The sequence below is a fragment of the Crocodylus siamensis genome, chromosome 2 (genome assembly GCF_052110815.1).
Source record: "Crocodylus siamensis isolate JL-2025a chromosome 2, ASM5211081v1, whole genome shotgun sequence".
NCBI lineage: Eukaryota > Metazoa > Chordata > Crocodylia > Crocodylidae > Crocodylus > Crocodylus siamensis.
Genome location: NC_143396.1, coordinates 288613712 through 288626438, shown reverse-complemented (window position 1 = coordinate 288626438; position 12727 = coordinate 288613712). Strand labels below are relative to the sequence as shown.

The 12727-nt window shown below is 51.9% G+C and overlaps 1 protein-coding gene across 4 annotated transcripts in view; it reads left to right on the top strand.

The window, feature by feature from the left end:
* Positions 1 to 12727, top strand: part of NIN (ninein) — a 100028-nt gene that overhangs the window by 18168 nt on the left and 69133 nt on the right. For all 4 annotated transcript variants that reach the window (XM_090034345.1, XM_090034346.1, XM_090034347.1 and 1 more), the window contains exon 4: positions 10366 to 10535. In XM_090034345.1, coding sequence (XP_089890471.1) covers positions 10366 to 10535 — 170 coding nt within the window. The remainder of the gene's footprint in view (positions 1 to 10365; positions 10536 to 12727) is intronic.

Genomic DNA, 12727 nt, shown 5'->3' with positions numbered 1-12727 from the left:
TGTGATTCTCAGCTGGGGTGTTGCAGCACCCTGGGATGTTGCAAGATGCTTTTAAGGGTGCCATGGGGTGCTGTCCAATATTACTACTGTCAGGTGTGCCAACACTTGCACACGATTGAGAAGATAAACCCGGAGATTTCAGACAGGAATCCAGAGCATCAAAAACATGCTGTCCTGTTGTGGCTGTATTTTTACATGGCTCCACTATTTTTACTTGGTCAAGAAACAAGTGAAAGCAGAGAGCTGAGGTTTTTCTGAGCGGGGGCCTCGAGTCTAACAACGTTGGCAATGACTGCTGTAGGCCTTCAGAGCACCCCTCCGTTCAGACTCACGAGAAGACCTGAGCTGTCAGCAAGCAAGAAACCATTGGTGTAGACTTCTGTAGACGGCGCTGGCTGTGCTCCTGCCTTGTGCCACCTTGCAGGAGAAATCCCATCATGCAGATGAGGCCGGGGCCTGGGGCTGGCCTGATTGCTGCTCTGTCTTGCCTGATTGCAGTGGAAAAGGTCAAGTATACGCACCCAGATTGCAGCTCCATATGGCAGCTTCCACGTTGCAGAGAAGCCAGTGTCTTTCCTGCAGAGGCATGCTGCTAGCTGCTGGAGCGATTCTTGCTGGAGAAACACCAGGCAGGAAGGATCCTCGCCCTACAGATGAGATGAAGGCTGTCCGGCAAAAGGGGTCCTGTGGAGCCACTTATGATAGACCCTCAAGGTCTCTGCCCTGAGCTGAGCCTGTGGAGGGGTGGCTTCTGCGTCCTTAGCTACCTCGTAGCCCTAATTTACACACACAGCTCCAAGCAAGCTTGGACACGAAGTCCCTCTGCAGGGGCAGAGCCCTCCTTATTAACGGCAAGGTTTCTGCTGCTGCCGGCAGCTGGCTGAAGGGGTGTGTGGGCACCCCTATGCCTTCAGCCGCCTGCTCCCTTTGTGCGGAGGTGCCCAAACCACCAAGGCGAGCTTTGGTGGTTGGGTGGTGGCGGCTGCTGCCAGCTCCAGCAGGTCTTGACAGGAGCAGCAAAGTGTGGACCTAACCCGAGCATGAAGGTCTTCTATGAATGACTGTGGAGATGAACAAGATGGCCCGCAGCAGACAGGCTTCATGTGATGTGGAGGTGAGTAACTCTTGCTCAGAGCTGGGTGTTCCCTGCAAGGGAAACAAGTATCTGGAGCCCCCTGTGCCGTGCAGGGACTTGTGAAATACAGGAAGAGTCTGCAGGGAACTTGTCCATTTTCGAGCACTGTGGTGACCATGTGTCTTGTTCCACTGTCCTTGCAAAGCCGTAGCCATTAAGGACACAGACAGCGTTATGCCTTCGCTGTGGCACTGATATGGGTCCGCAGATGGCCCCAGGGTACCTTGCTTCATGGTTTGGGGTGGAGGTGACTTGGAAGTGAAATAGGGACCTTTCCTTTTCCCCTCACCCTGATTGATTGGCTAACGAGTAGCATTACAGGCCTGGCGGCAATGGGTCATCTTCCTGCGTCAAAGCCAGTGCTGCAGCACCCAGCTGAGGAGGGGACATGTAGCTGGTGGGGAAATGGGTAACAGGGCAGGAGCTAAAAATCCCAGGAATGGGGCACTGAATAAGTGAGGCTCAGGGCACCTTTGGGTAAAGCACTGAGCTGTGGCATGGGGGTGACCGGCCCAGTTCTCCTCTCAAGGAGACAGTCTGAGACTAAAGCAGACTTGAAGGATCCATGCAACCATCACTATTGGGGTGCTCAGCTGGACAGCTCGGCACAAAGGTGACCTATAGAGCAACACAGACCTAAGGAGGGGGAAGAGAGCTGGCCAAGCAACTGAGATGGAACCGGAGTTGTCTCCATTGAGATTTCATTAAAGGAAATATTTAACACTTGACATACTAGAGAAACAAGTAGGGCCTAAAAGCTGCAGGAACAATGCATCTTGCTAAGGGGAAGCAGCGGGATGGCCTTGTAAGGCACAGCGGGTTCCCAGCATATTGCATTTGGAGGGAGCTGAGGGTTCAGGGTGCAGACAGACTGCACAACGGAGCAAAAGAAAGGTAGCAGCCAGGTGTCAGAATAATCCCATTGGCTACGGCCGCAGCCTGGGGTACAGCCACGACAGCTGCGAGAAATGAGAACCTGTTCTGTCCTATGTTCATACCTTTTTAAGGAGCATCACCGTTTCTAGCTGTAAGGACAAACGGGAGAACTTGAAGTGCTCAAAGCATCTCGATTTCTTCTTGTTCCCAAGCGAAACTCCAAATTAGTCTTTTGAGGCTTTTTTTTTTTTTTTTTTTTTTTTGATGAACAGACTAAGATAGTCCTCTTCAGTGAAGCCAATTGGGAGCAACAGTCCAGAGAGCTAGGACCTGGCACCCCTCTGCTGTCTGCCTGTTCCCCGGCCCAGGCCCCTCTCTCCTTTTGTTTTAACTGGACGTGAAATAAAATTGGTCTCGGGCTAAATAGGAAGGAGCTGGGGAATCAAAGGTAGTTTCCGTGCTCTTCGGCTCCTCCAAAAAACTGCCACTTTCAGCAGGACATGGCCGTCATCCAGGCTTTCCTGGGGTTTAGACATGGCATCTGGTAACTCCCCTACCTGTCCTGGTGGAATAAAATGAAGCACGAGTTTTCAGCGTCCCTGCAGCTCTTGCTGACAGCAGCTGGACTTCGTGGGGAGCACTTGAAAAGTGTTTAGCATCTGCACTTCACAGCTCCTATTGATGTAGCACACCTGTATGTAAATCATGTAATCCCTCCCTTCCAGGCTTTCAAGGGGTGGGCAATGTGCCGGCCAAGAAAGGAGCAGTAGCTTAATGAGGGGGTTGCTGGATGTCAGTAGAAGTGCTGGATCCGTCTGCCTCTCAAAGGGGCTGTAGTGAAGTGTCATTTATTCTCTGCATACTGTTTGGCTTAAAGGGGGGGGTGGGGAAAAACCCTGCCCAAAAGCAGCGAGGAGAATACAGTCTCCAGCAGTGCCTGGCTTTGTTTGGGGAGTGCAGACAACCCCTTGCTCCCCGGCAAGGTCACATGCAGCCAACAGTGCAACTTTTCCCTTTGAACGTTGGCCTCAGCATCCCTTTGCTGAGCAAGATGCGGCAGAGGGTTTTCATCTCCTTCCAGCCCTAGAAATGGCTTAAGGGACACTGCCAGAGTGGCACATCTGGCCACAACAAGCTTTCTGCTTAGTATAATTGCTCGGTGCTTGTCAACCGGTCCCCTCCGCGTGCTGCCAGGGGACGAAGGCTGATGCCTTGGTCGGCTCTGAGTTTGTTGAATTCGCTTCCAGCTTCTCAGCGTGGAGCTGGCATGCAGAGGGAAGCAGCCACGTGGGTGCTGAATTCATCTGCTCTGCATTTATTGGGCAGTCCTCTGGCTGCAAAGCTCAGGCTCTTTAAACAGTTCCTAAAGAGTTATCCTGCTAGCAATTGCTACCCAACCGAAGCATGGGAGTGCCAACAGGCTGCTGTCCTACCTCGAGAGGAGGCCTCCTTGGAGCCACATTTGTCACTTAACAGGTAATCAAAAGGCACGTGCTTCGCTAGGGTGCGTTGTTGTATGGGCCTGGAAGGCATATCTCTTTAACGTGCTTTGACAAGCTGGTTAATTTGGAAGCGTTTGCTGCTTTTAATTCTGGAGCAAGCTGCGTTTGGAGAACAAGCTGCTCTCCGCCTTGGGTTTTCGGTGAGCGTTGGAATATCGTCCTTTGATGTTTGTGCCAAGAGTGGTCTCAGAAATCATGGGTTGAGGGCCTGAAGTTAAGACACTGAGGGGAGAGGGGGGAATTGCACGCATGTAGATTTTAAAGCCCCGAATCTTTCCCGTGTGCACTTCATGCTGTTTTTGTTACAAGGGGCTCTGTCTGCATGCTGTTTAGTGTGAATGCAGGGTATGTGCCGGGTATCTTAAAAGAGGAAGACTGATTCTGGAATAAAGCCCTGAAGGTCCTCCTCCAAATCCATGCTGTGGAAAGGACATTTTGCTTCTGCAAACAGACCGAGCATTGCATGTTGGCAACATCTCTGGGAGGCCGGCATCGTGCTTGGGGCATGGGAGCACTTCTGCGTTCCTGCTGAGACCCGAGTGGTTTCTGGCTATAGGAGCTGGTCAGCACGTCCGGGCACTTCTGAGACAAGCTGCCGGACTCCGGAGCAGCATCACCGCTTGGCCAGATCCTTATGGCCTTCCCACCACTGTGACCCATGCTGGTTTTCGAACAGATGCAGAAATGTGTCTGCAGGGGGGGAGGGGGTGCTGGGTTTCCCAGAGATATTCTGGGAGGGTGTAAAGCCCCAGCACTTAAGACAGGGAATTTTTTTGCGGGGGCGGGGGAGCTTTTTATTTTGGGATAAGCAGTTGGTGTTCGACCAGCCTGGCTGTAGCAGAGGGTCTAATGGGAGAGGAGCAGTCCCAGGAATGGCAGGTATTAAAATGGCCTGCATGGTGACTGGGCTAAGTGTTGTGGGAGACATGCCAGGGCTAGTGCAGGGAGCCGGACAGACGTGTCAGGACAAGGAGGCAGCAGTGGTGGCAGGAGGAGGCTTCATCGGTCATAGCGCTGTTGTCCCCAGCTCCTGCGGGGTGGGAGCTCGCTTTGTGGCAGGCATCTCCTGGAGACCCGCACCTGCATTGCCTTGCAGTGGGCCTTGCTGCCCTGCCTGTGTTCAGCAGTTCTTCCTTAATAAATGTAACGTCTGCCAGGGCCTTCATTGCTCCTGAACAGCATACCAGGAATGATATACCACTACGTGAACGCTCACGGAGCCACCCATAAGCTTCTTCCTGTGCCCCGGCTCCCGGAGCGACACTAAATTCTGCAAGCTGATGCGCATTGGCGGCCTCCCCATGAAGATAAACTTCCAATATTAGAGCTGTGAAGCCAGAGGCCGCCGATGCAAAGGAGCCATCTTGCACCTGCTCACAAGAAGTTCTTGTGCTTCCTTCACAATGTCGGCACCTCTTTTCTGCAGGGTGACGGTCCCTGCCAGGCCCTTGCCATCGCCTTGCAGTCTCTTGCTGTCTTGTTCCTCGGCTGCTGGGAGCTGTGTGTGAAGTACAGACTGAGCAGAGGTACCTGATCTCTGACCTGGTCCTACCAGTCTCATGCGATTCGTGCAGCGACAGACTTTGTTTGCAGTCGCAGCAGGTTTTTAGCGCCTTTGATAATATTGCAGGGAAAGGAAATTAATTTCTTTAAATGTCTGGCTCTCAGGGCAATGACATTCCCCACCCTTAAAAACCCTTTTCTGTGTTTGGATGGTTTGGATGGTTTTTGATGCTTGAGTGAGTAAAACGAAGGCTGTTTCATTGATACGACTAACGAGAAAGGGATCCGACTCGTGCTTCCCTCTTCTCCTCACCCCATGAGACAGGCTGGAGGAGAATGGTCAAGTGCTTTTCTCTGGTTCAGGGAGTTGGGAAGTAAAGTGCAACCACTATTTAACCAGCAAAATGGAAAGAACCAGGATCTGAGGCCGATCCTCCAGCACTCGGGGTCTTTACGTCAGCAGCGGAGATCTCCATCCAAAGCGTAGGCTCTGTCAGCCCCTGGATTAACCCATAGACTAGAGGCCACAGGACCTGCAAAAGGTCAGACTGTAGATGATCCCTTCTGGTCCTCAGCGCTGATGGTGCGGCCAGTAGGCGCAAGATGGGCTTAGGGGTCTGCATCAAGAAGCAGAAAGCATGAGAAGAATATTTTAGGTGCATCGGGCACCTAACTGGCATAGCAAGCCAGTGTACTTCCCTCCCAGGCCATCACACAGGCGGGACTGAAAGGTCAGGGAACTCACCCTGTCTCAAAGCTTTCTGTTGGTGAGATGTTTCCCAGCAACTCCTTGGCTACTATCTGCTTGAGTCATGCTGTGTGTTTATTATGTACTGTGCGCGGGACAATGTCCGGTGCCTGCGGCGTGGGTCTGCAGAGCATGGTGACTGGCCGAAGGGGCAGCAGAAGGAGCAGTGGTCTTAAACGGTGGCAAGGGAAATTTCGGTTGGAGACGAGCAAGGACTTTCTCACTAGGAGGGCAGCTCAGCCCTGGAACAGGCTGCTCAGGGAGGTGGTGGACTCTCCATCCTCGGGAGTTTTAAAGAGTGGCTTAGACGCTTGGCTGAGATGGCTTAGATGGGAATGATGCTGCCCTGAGTAGGGGTTGGACTAGATAATCTCATGAAGTCCCTTCCAGCCCTGCTGTCCTACGGTCTCACAAAACTTGTCCTGCGTTCTGGATGGGACTGTTGCTTTCATCAGCATTTTGCCAGCAAACATAGAAAGTGAGGGCTGCGAGGGACCTCAGGAGGTTGCATCTAGTGCAACCCCCTGCTCCAAGCAGGACCAGCCCCAGCTATATCATCCCAGCCAAGGCTTTGGTTAGCCAGGTTTTGAAAACCTCCAAGGATGGAGCTTCCAACCACCTGGGTAACATTGGTGCAAGTCCTTTTTCTCGCACTCAGTTTGAACGATGTAAATATTGGGATGCTGCGAACAGCTTCTGCTCCTTCTCTCCTGGGATCAGGGCCGCAGCTTTTGCAATGGAAAGTCTCAGGGTTTAACATGCAGGCTCTCCCACCGGGCAGGCGGCAGCATCGTGGGAGCCTGGCCCATGATACCTGCCCTGAGACCACTGCGATATACCTCCCAGGGAACATAGATCCCCTTGCTTTCAAGCTAGCTAGATTTTTTTTTAACTAGGAAGGTCGGGGCCATTTTAACAAGATACGCTGCAGCTGGAGCCCGCACATGAAAGTTGTGTGATGAAGTGCGCGGACAGAAAATCAGAACGAGACTGCCTGATTAAGCAAGCGCCTAGGTGGCTGTACAGCTTTTTATGCCCTCATCTGAGAAACAGATGCATGAAGCTGGCATCCCAGGCATTAGTGGCAGGGTATTTAAATGGCAGGATAGCAAGGTAACCACACTGTGGGCTAAATAACTACTACTTGGGGACCTCACAGTTGATTACTTCTTCATTATGAAGCACTTTGATGTCAGGTGTCCGGTAGAAATATTTCTCCGCTCCCACACTGTCATGGGGCAAACATTGCCACAACAGCCTGCGCCTCCCATGCAGCAAAACCTTGATCTTTGGTCGCCCCTCTTTCCCTTCCCGATACTGCTTCTCCTCTCTGCTTGGGGCAGATGTCATGGGCACTCTGCCACCGAGGGTAGCTCCGACTTGCGTGGTGTATGGGATGAGAAGGAGATGAAGCCGAGGGGCCTTGGATGTCAGTGGGACTGTGGATGTTGCAAGTGGTACCTGCTCCAAGTTCAGGGCTTCGAACATGGTCCGGCTTAGATGCAAGGGAACCGCGACTATGCAGGTCTGCGCCCTAAAACAATGGGAGCGCGGGGAATTCTGTAAGTGCACTGTTACGGGTCAGCGCCGCTTCGTTGTTCCTGGGGCTGTGATTGGCTGAGACACAATACGATGCCGGGATAATGAAGTGTGCCATCGGCAGGGGGGCGGGGGTTATGAAACACATCATCTCCCAACAATGAGGCTTTGTTCGAAGCTGTGTGTTGCCCCAACCAGTGCTGCGAAGGTGCCCGGGTACCTGTAATGGCAACGTGCCCGCCACTTGTTCCTTCCCGCTGCACGGTGCGTCTGGATGGAAAGAAGCCCTGCTCTTGAAGCATCAAAAAAAATCCATTTTGCACCCGCGTGGCTTGCAGATGAGAATAGAAATCCTGCTTTGCTCGGATGCGTGTGCTAGGAAGTCTGGGCCTGCCATGCCAAGAATAAGCTTGCTGGGTTTCCCTTCCCCCGCAAACTGCATAAGGATCACATTGCATTTTCAGGGATGCTTTGAGAAGCCCTTTATAGGCTAACGTCCATTATGGAAGAGTACTACGCACACTGTCGGCCTCTGAATGCGAAAACAAGCTCCAGTTCCTGGTTTGCCCATCAAGCACGCTAGCAAAATAGCAGGCTTAAGGGCTCCAGCAGCTCTGCGTAAAAGTTGTCTTTATTATCTTACTTGCTATAGGAACTGTTAAAAATACAAACTAAGTGGATGCTAGTCTTGCAAAGCACCCTTCCACAGGGGTGAGGGGGTCTGGGAGCAGATGGGGAATAAGTTCATTGTTGCCAAGCAAATTTTCACCTCCCCTGAAACCTTTCTGAATATTGCCCAGCATGGAGGATTGTTCCCTCCTTTGAGAGAGGCCACTTGGGGGGGGACGAAGTGGGGGTGGGGTGGGCGTGAAACAGAGGAGAAAAATGTGCGGGTGAATAGCCACAAATGTTGAGGTTTGAGAGCCAGCGGCAGGGGCAGGACGGCTCGCCGCTAGCCCAGCTTAGCGGGAGCGACAAGGTTTGCTTTTGTTCTTGGGGCGCTTGCTTAATCAGGCAGTCTCATTCTGATTTTCTGTCCGCGCACTTCATCGCACAACTTTCATGTGCGGGCTCCAGCTGCAGCGTATCTTGTTAAAATAGCCTTGTTCAAACACAGGCGTCGATTTTTTTTTTGTTGTTGTTCCCCAGAGCTGCAATATCAGTATGGATGGAGTGTAAGCCTGAAAAAAATCAAAGGCAGCCCAGTCCTGTGTATTTTATAATTCATTGCATAGCTAAGTTACAGAATATTTTCCCTCTAACAAGCTTGAAGACTGCCTCTGTATCCAAAGGCGTGATACCCGAGCTGACACTTGTAAGGGCTCGAAACCCCCCACTCCTTTCCTGGCACCCTCTGTTCTCCGCTTGATGATTGAAGGGCTTTCCTGGTCCTTATTATTATTGCAGTCGTTCATTTATTTTGTACCAGAGCACTCCTCAAATAAAAATTTAAAAAGCCGCTGCTTTTGCTGCTGCCTCAGTGCATTACAAATGGCAAAGAAGAAAAAAAAGTCTCATGGGATTTTTAAACAGTGAGGTTAACAAACAGAGCAAAACAAAGCGTGGTATCAGAGCCTGTCTCTTAATTGAATCCCTGGTTAATTTGCTCATCCATTTAATTTGCCCAAACTCAAGATACCTAATGATTTGCACTAAAAATAGCATTGTTTCCATGTTTTGTTCTGTTTTTTTTTCTTTTTTTTTCATCCTGATCACTTGGAGTCGTGGTGGGTAATTTGGTCACTGAAAGCAGAAGACTCCTTCCAAGAAGCTTGGCAATTTGAATGGGGGATGAACCCAAAGCCCCCTTTCCTTTGGTAACCAAGGGGGGCTATTGAAAACATTACAGTCAACGTTGGTTCTGCAACGCAAGCTGTGGCGCGCATCCTGCTATAGCATCCGTCTAGGGGGGTATAGGCATGCATCTGTATAGGTTAGATCAGCTGCTTACCTTGACCACGGCATCCGTGCCTCTGAGCTGGGCCAGGCCCAATGTGCTCAATCTCTTCCACGTGGTGGTTTAAGATGTTTAAGCTAAATGTGATTTTAAGCCAGGCAAGGTTCTGGGGTTGCCCAGGTGTCTGGGCGGTATAATTTGGAGACAATAGAGTTCTCCAAATATAATGGGCATGTGTAATTAAGCTTGTGCTACTCTTCAGTACTGCTGTTGAGCAAGAAGGGAAGGGACTAATTGACTTTAAAGGTCCAAGTTTGAGTTTGCACGGCAGAGCAGGGGGGAAACCACCTTGTAAATGGAGCAACCTTGGTCTGGGAGTTGGTGAAGGACAATAAATGCAGAGCCCAGTTTGCATAATGCCCATTTTAAGAGCCTCATGCCTTGTTCTGGGATTAAGGCTCATACTGGGGAGTAGGTGTGGGTACCTCTGTCTCCCCAAAAGCTGCTGGCGTCTCCTGCGGAAGTATTTGAAGTGGAAGAATGGAGACAGTGGTGGTAGCCGGGCTGTCCCGAATGACTGACACAAACAGCTTCACTTAGTGGGACGTGTGTTACAGCCCCTTTAGGTCTCTTGGCTGCCGTGTTCAGGAGGAGGCTATTGCAGCCTTGTAACCTGGGATTTGGACTGGGAGCTGCAACCCATGAATGCCTTGCAACAAACCCTCCATCTTCAGTGCCCACGCTGCATCTGGTGTGGTCTGATGGTGGGGCCCGGCTGCTGGGCTCTTTGCAATGACTCTCGATGATCGCTAACAGTCAGGGTTACTTGAATTGGCTTTTAGTTGCCTCTGCTGCTCGGGTGAATACCAGTTATGTTGTGGGGGGAAGGAAGGTTGTCCTCCTCCAGGTCTCTTCCCAAAATATCTCTGAAGAATTGGGGCTGCCCAGCTCACTTGGGACATGGGCACATATTTATGTGAATGGGCACACTTACCAGTGTGCAAGTCAGTGCAGCACCGGGGCAGGGGAGTCAGCAGGTGAGCTACGCTTTAAAAGCACTTGGTGTTTTGATCCACGTGTCTGGATGACGATGCACCAGAGCTAGGGCAGAGAGAGGCTCTTCAGCACTGCCGCTGCCAACGTGCGCTGTGTTTTAATTCCCCAGGTTCTCCCCCGGAAGCGCAGCCCAAATACATTAAAGGCGGGAAGCGCTATGGCAGGCGGTCCTTGCCCGAGTTCCAGGAATCTGTGGAGGAGTTCGCCGAGGTGACTGTGATCGAGCCACTGAACGAAGAGGCACAACCCGCGCACATCGCTTCCAGTGACTGCCACGAGGTAAAGGTGGGGGAGAGCTCTCGGGGAGGGGAAAAAAACCCGCGCTGCCATCAGAAAAGGGGCTCTGCTGGGGACCAGGGAGCGGCGTTGATGGGGTGCGGAAGGGAGGAGAGCAGAGCAGAGAGTAGCCAAAGTGTCTCCCTTTCTTTCCCCCCAGTTGCTTAACTCAGTACAGGCTCACCGCTCATCCTAGATCTAAAGGATCCAGCTCCGTTCAGTGCTGAGCTCTGTATCTGAGTCTGCCCATGGGAACATGCTGCAGAGACCAGCAGATTGGAGTGCGCTCCCTTCCTTTGTAGCGCCGCGGGGTTTGAGCTCTGTTCCTCCCACGTGGGTCCACGTTTGGGGCTGTACAAAAAGGGGTGACTGCTGAGTCTGTATGAGCAGTGTGTGGTGCTGGGGAACCAAAAACTCTGCCTGTAGCACGCTTGTTAACTTCTGCCTTTTGGAAAAGGCCCTTCTTGGTGCCTGTTTCATAGTTATTAGGGTCGGAAGGGACCTATTATACTTTGATAGTTTCTAGGGTCAGAAGGGACCTGAGCAGATCATCTAGTCTGACGCCCTGCCATGGCAGGAAAGAGTACTGGGGTCAAATGACCCCAGCAAGGTGTTCATCCAACCTCCTCTTAAACACCCCCAGGGTAGGAGCCTGCACCACTTCTCTTGGAAGCTGGTTCCAGACCCTAGCCGCCCTGACCGTGAAGTCGTGCCTCCTGATTCATAGATTCATAGATTCATAGATGCTAGGGTCGGAAGGGACCTCAATAGATCATCGAGTCCGACCCCCTGCATAAGCAGGAAAGAGTGCTGGGCCTACATTACCCCAGCTAGATACACATCCAACCTTCTCTTGAATACCCCCAGGGTAGGGGAGAGCACCACCTCCCTTGGGAGCCTGTTCCAGACCTTGGCCACTCGAACTGTGAAGAAGTTCCTCCTAATATCCAATCTAAATCTGCTCTCCTCTAGCTTGTGGCCATTATTTCTTGTAACCCCCGGGGGCGCCTTGGTGAATAAATACTCACCAATTCCCTTCTGTGCCCCCCTGACGAACTTGTAGGCAGCCACCAGGTCGCCTCTCAACCTTCTCTTGCGGAGGCTGAAAAGGTCCAGTTTCTCTAATCTCTCCTCGTAGGGCTTGGCCTGCAGGCCCTTAACCATACGAGTGGCCCTTCTCTGGACCCTCTCCAGGTTATCCGCATCCTTCTTGAAGTGCGGCGCCCAGAATTGCACGCAGTACTCCAGCTGCGGTCTGACCAGCGCCCGATAGAGGGGAAGTATCACCTCCTTGGACCTATTTGTCATGCATCTGCTGATGCACGATAAAGTGCCATTGGCTTTTCTGATGGTTTCGTCACACTGCCGACTCATGTTCATCTTGGAGTCCACTAGGACTCCAAGATCCCTTTCCACTTCCGTGCCACCCAGCAGGTCATTTCCTAGGCTGTAGGTGTGCTGGACATTTTTCCTCCCTAGATGCAGCACTTTGCATTTCTCCTTGTTGAACTGCATTCTGTTGTTTTCTGCCCACTTGTCTAACCTGTCCAGGTCTGCTTGCAGCTGTTCCCTGCCCTCCGGCGTGTCCACTTCGCCCCATAGCTTAGTGTCATCTGCAAACTTGGACAGAGTACATTTCACCCCCTCGTCCAAGTCGCTGATGAAGACATTAAAGAGTATCGGACCAAGCACCGAGCCCTGCGGGACCCCACTGCCCACACTCTTCCAGGTTGAAACCGACCCATCCACCACAACTCTCTGGGTTCGACCCTCCAGCCAATTCTCCACCCACCGGACTGTGCAGTAATCCAAGTCACAGCCCCTTAACTTGTTCACCAGTATGGGGTGGGATACCGTATCAAAGGCCTTCCTGAAGTCCAAGTATACGACATCCACCCCTCCTCCTGCGTCGAGGCGTTTTGTGACCTGGTCATAAAAAGAGACTAGATTGGTCAGGCACGATCTACCTGCCACGAACCCGTGCTGGTTTCCCCTCAGCATAATTTGTCCTGCCGGGCTCTCACAAATGTGAGCCTTGATGATTTTCTCAAAGATTTTGCCAAGGATGGAGGTGAGACTGACTGGCCTATAGTTACCCGGGTCCTCCTTCCTCCCCTTCTTGAAAATGGGAACCACATTGGCCCTTTTCCAGTCCTCCGGGACTTGACCCGTGCGCCACGAGCATTCAAATATTC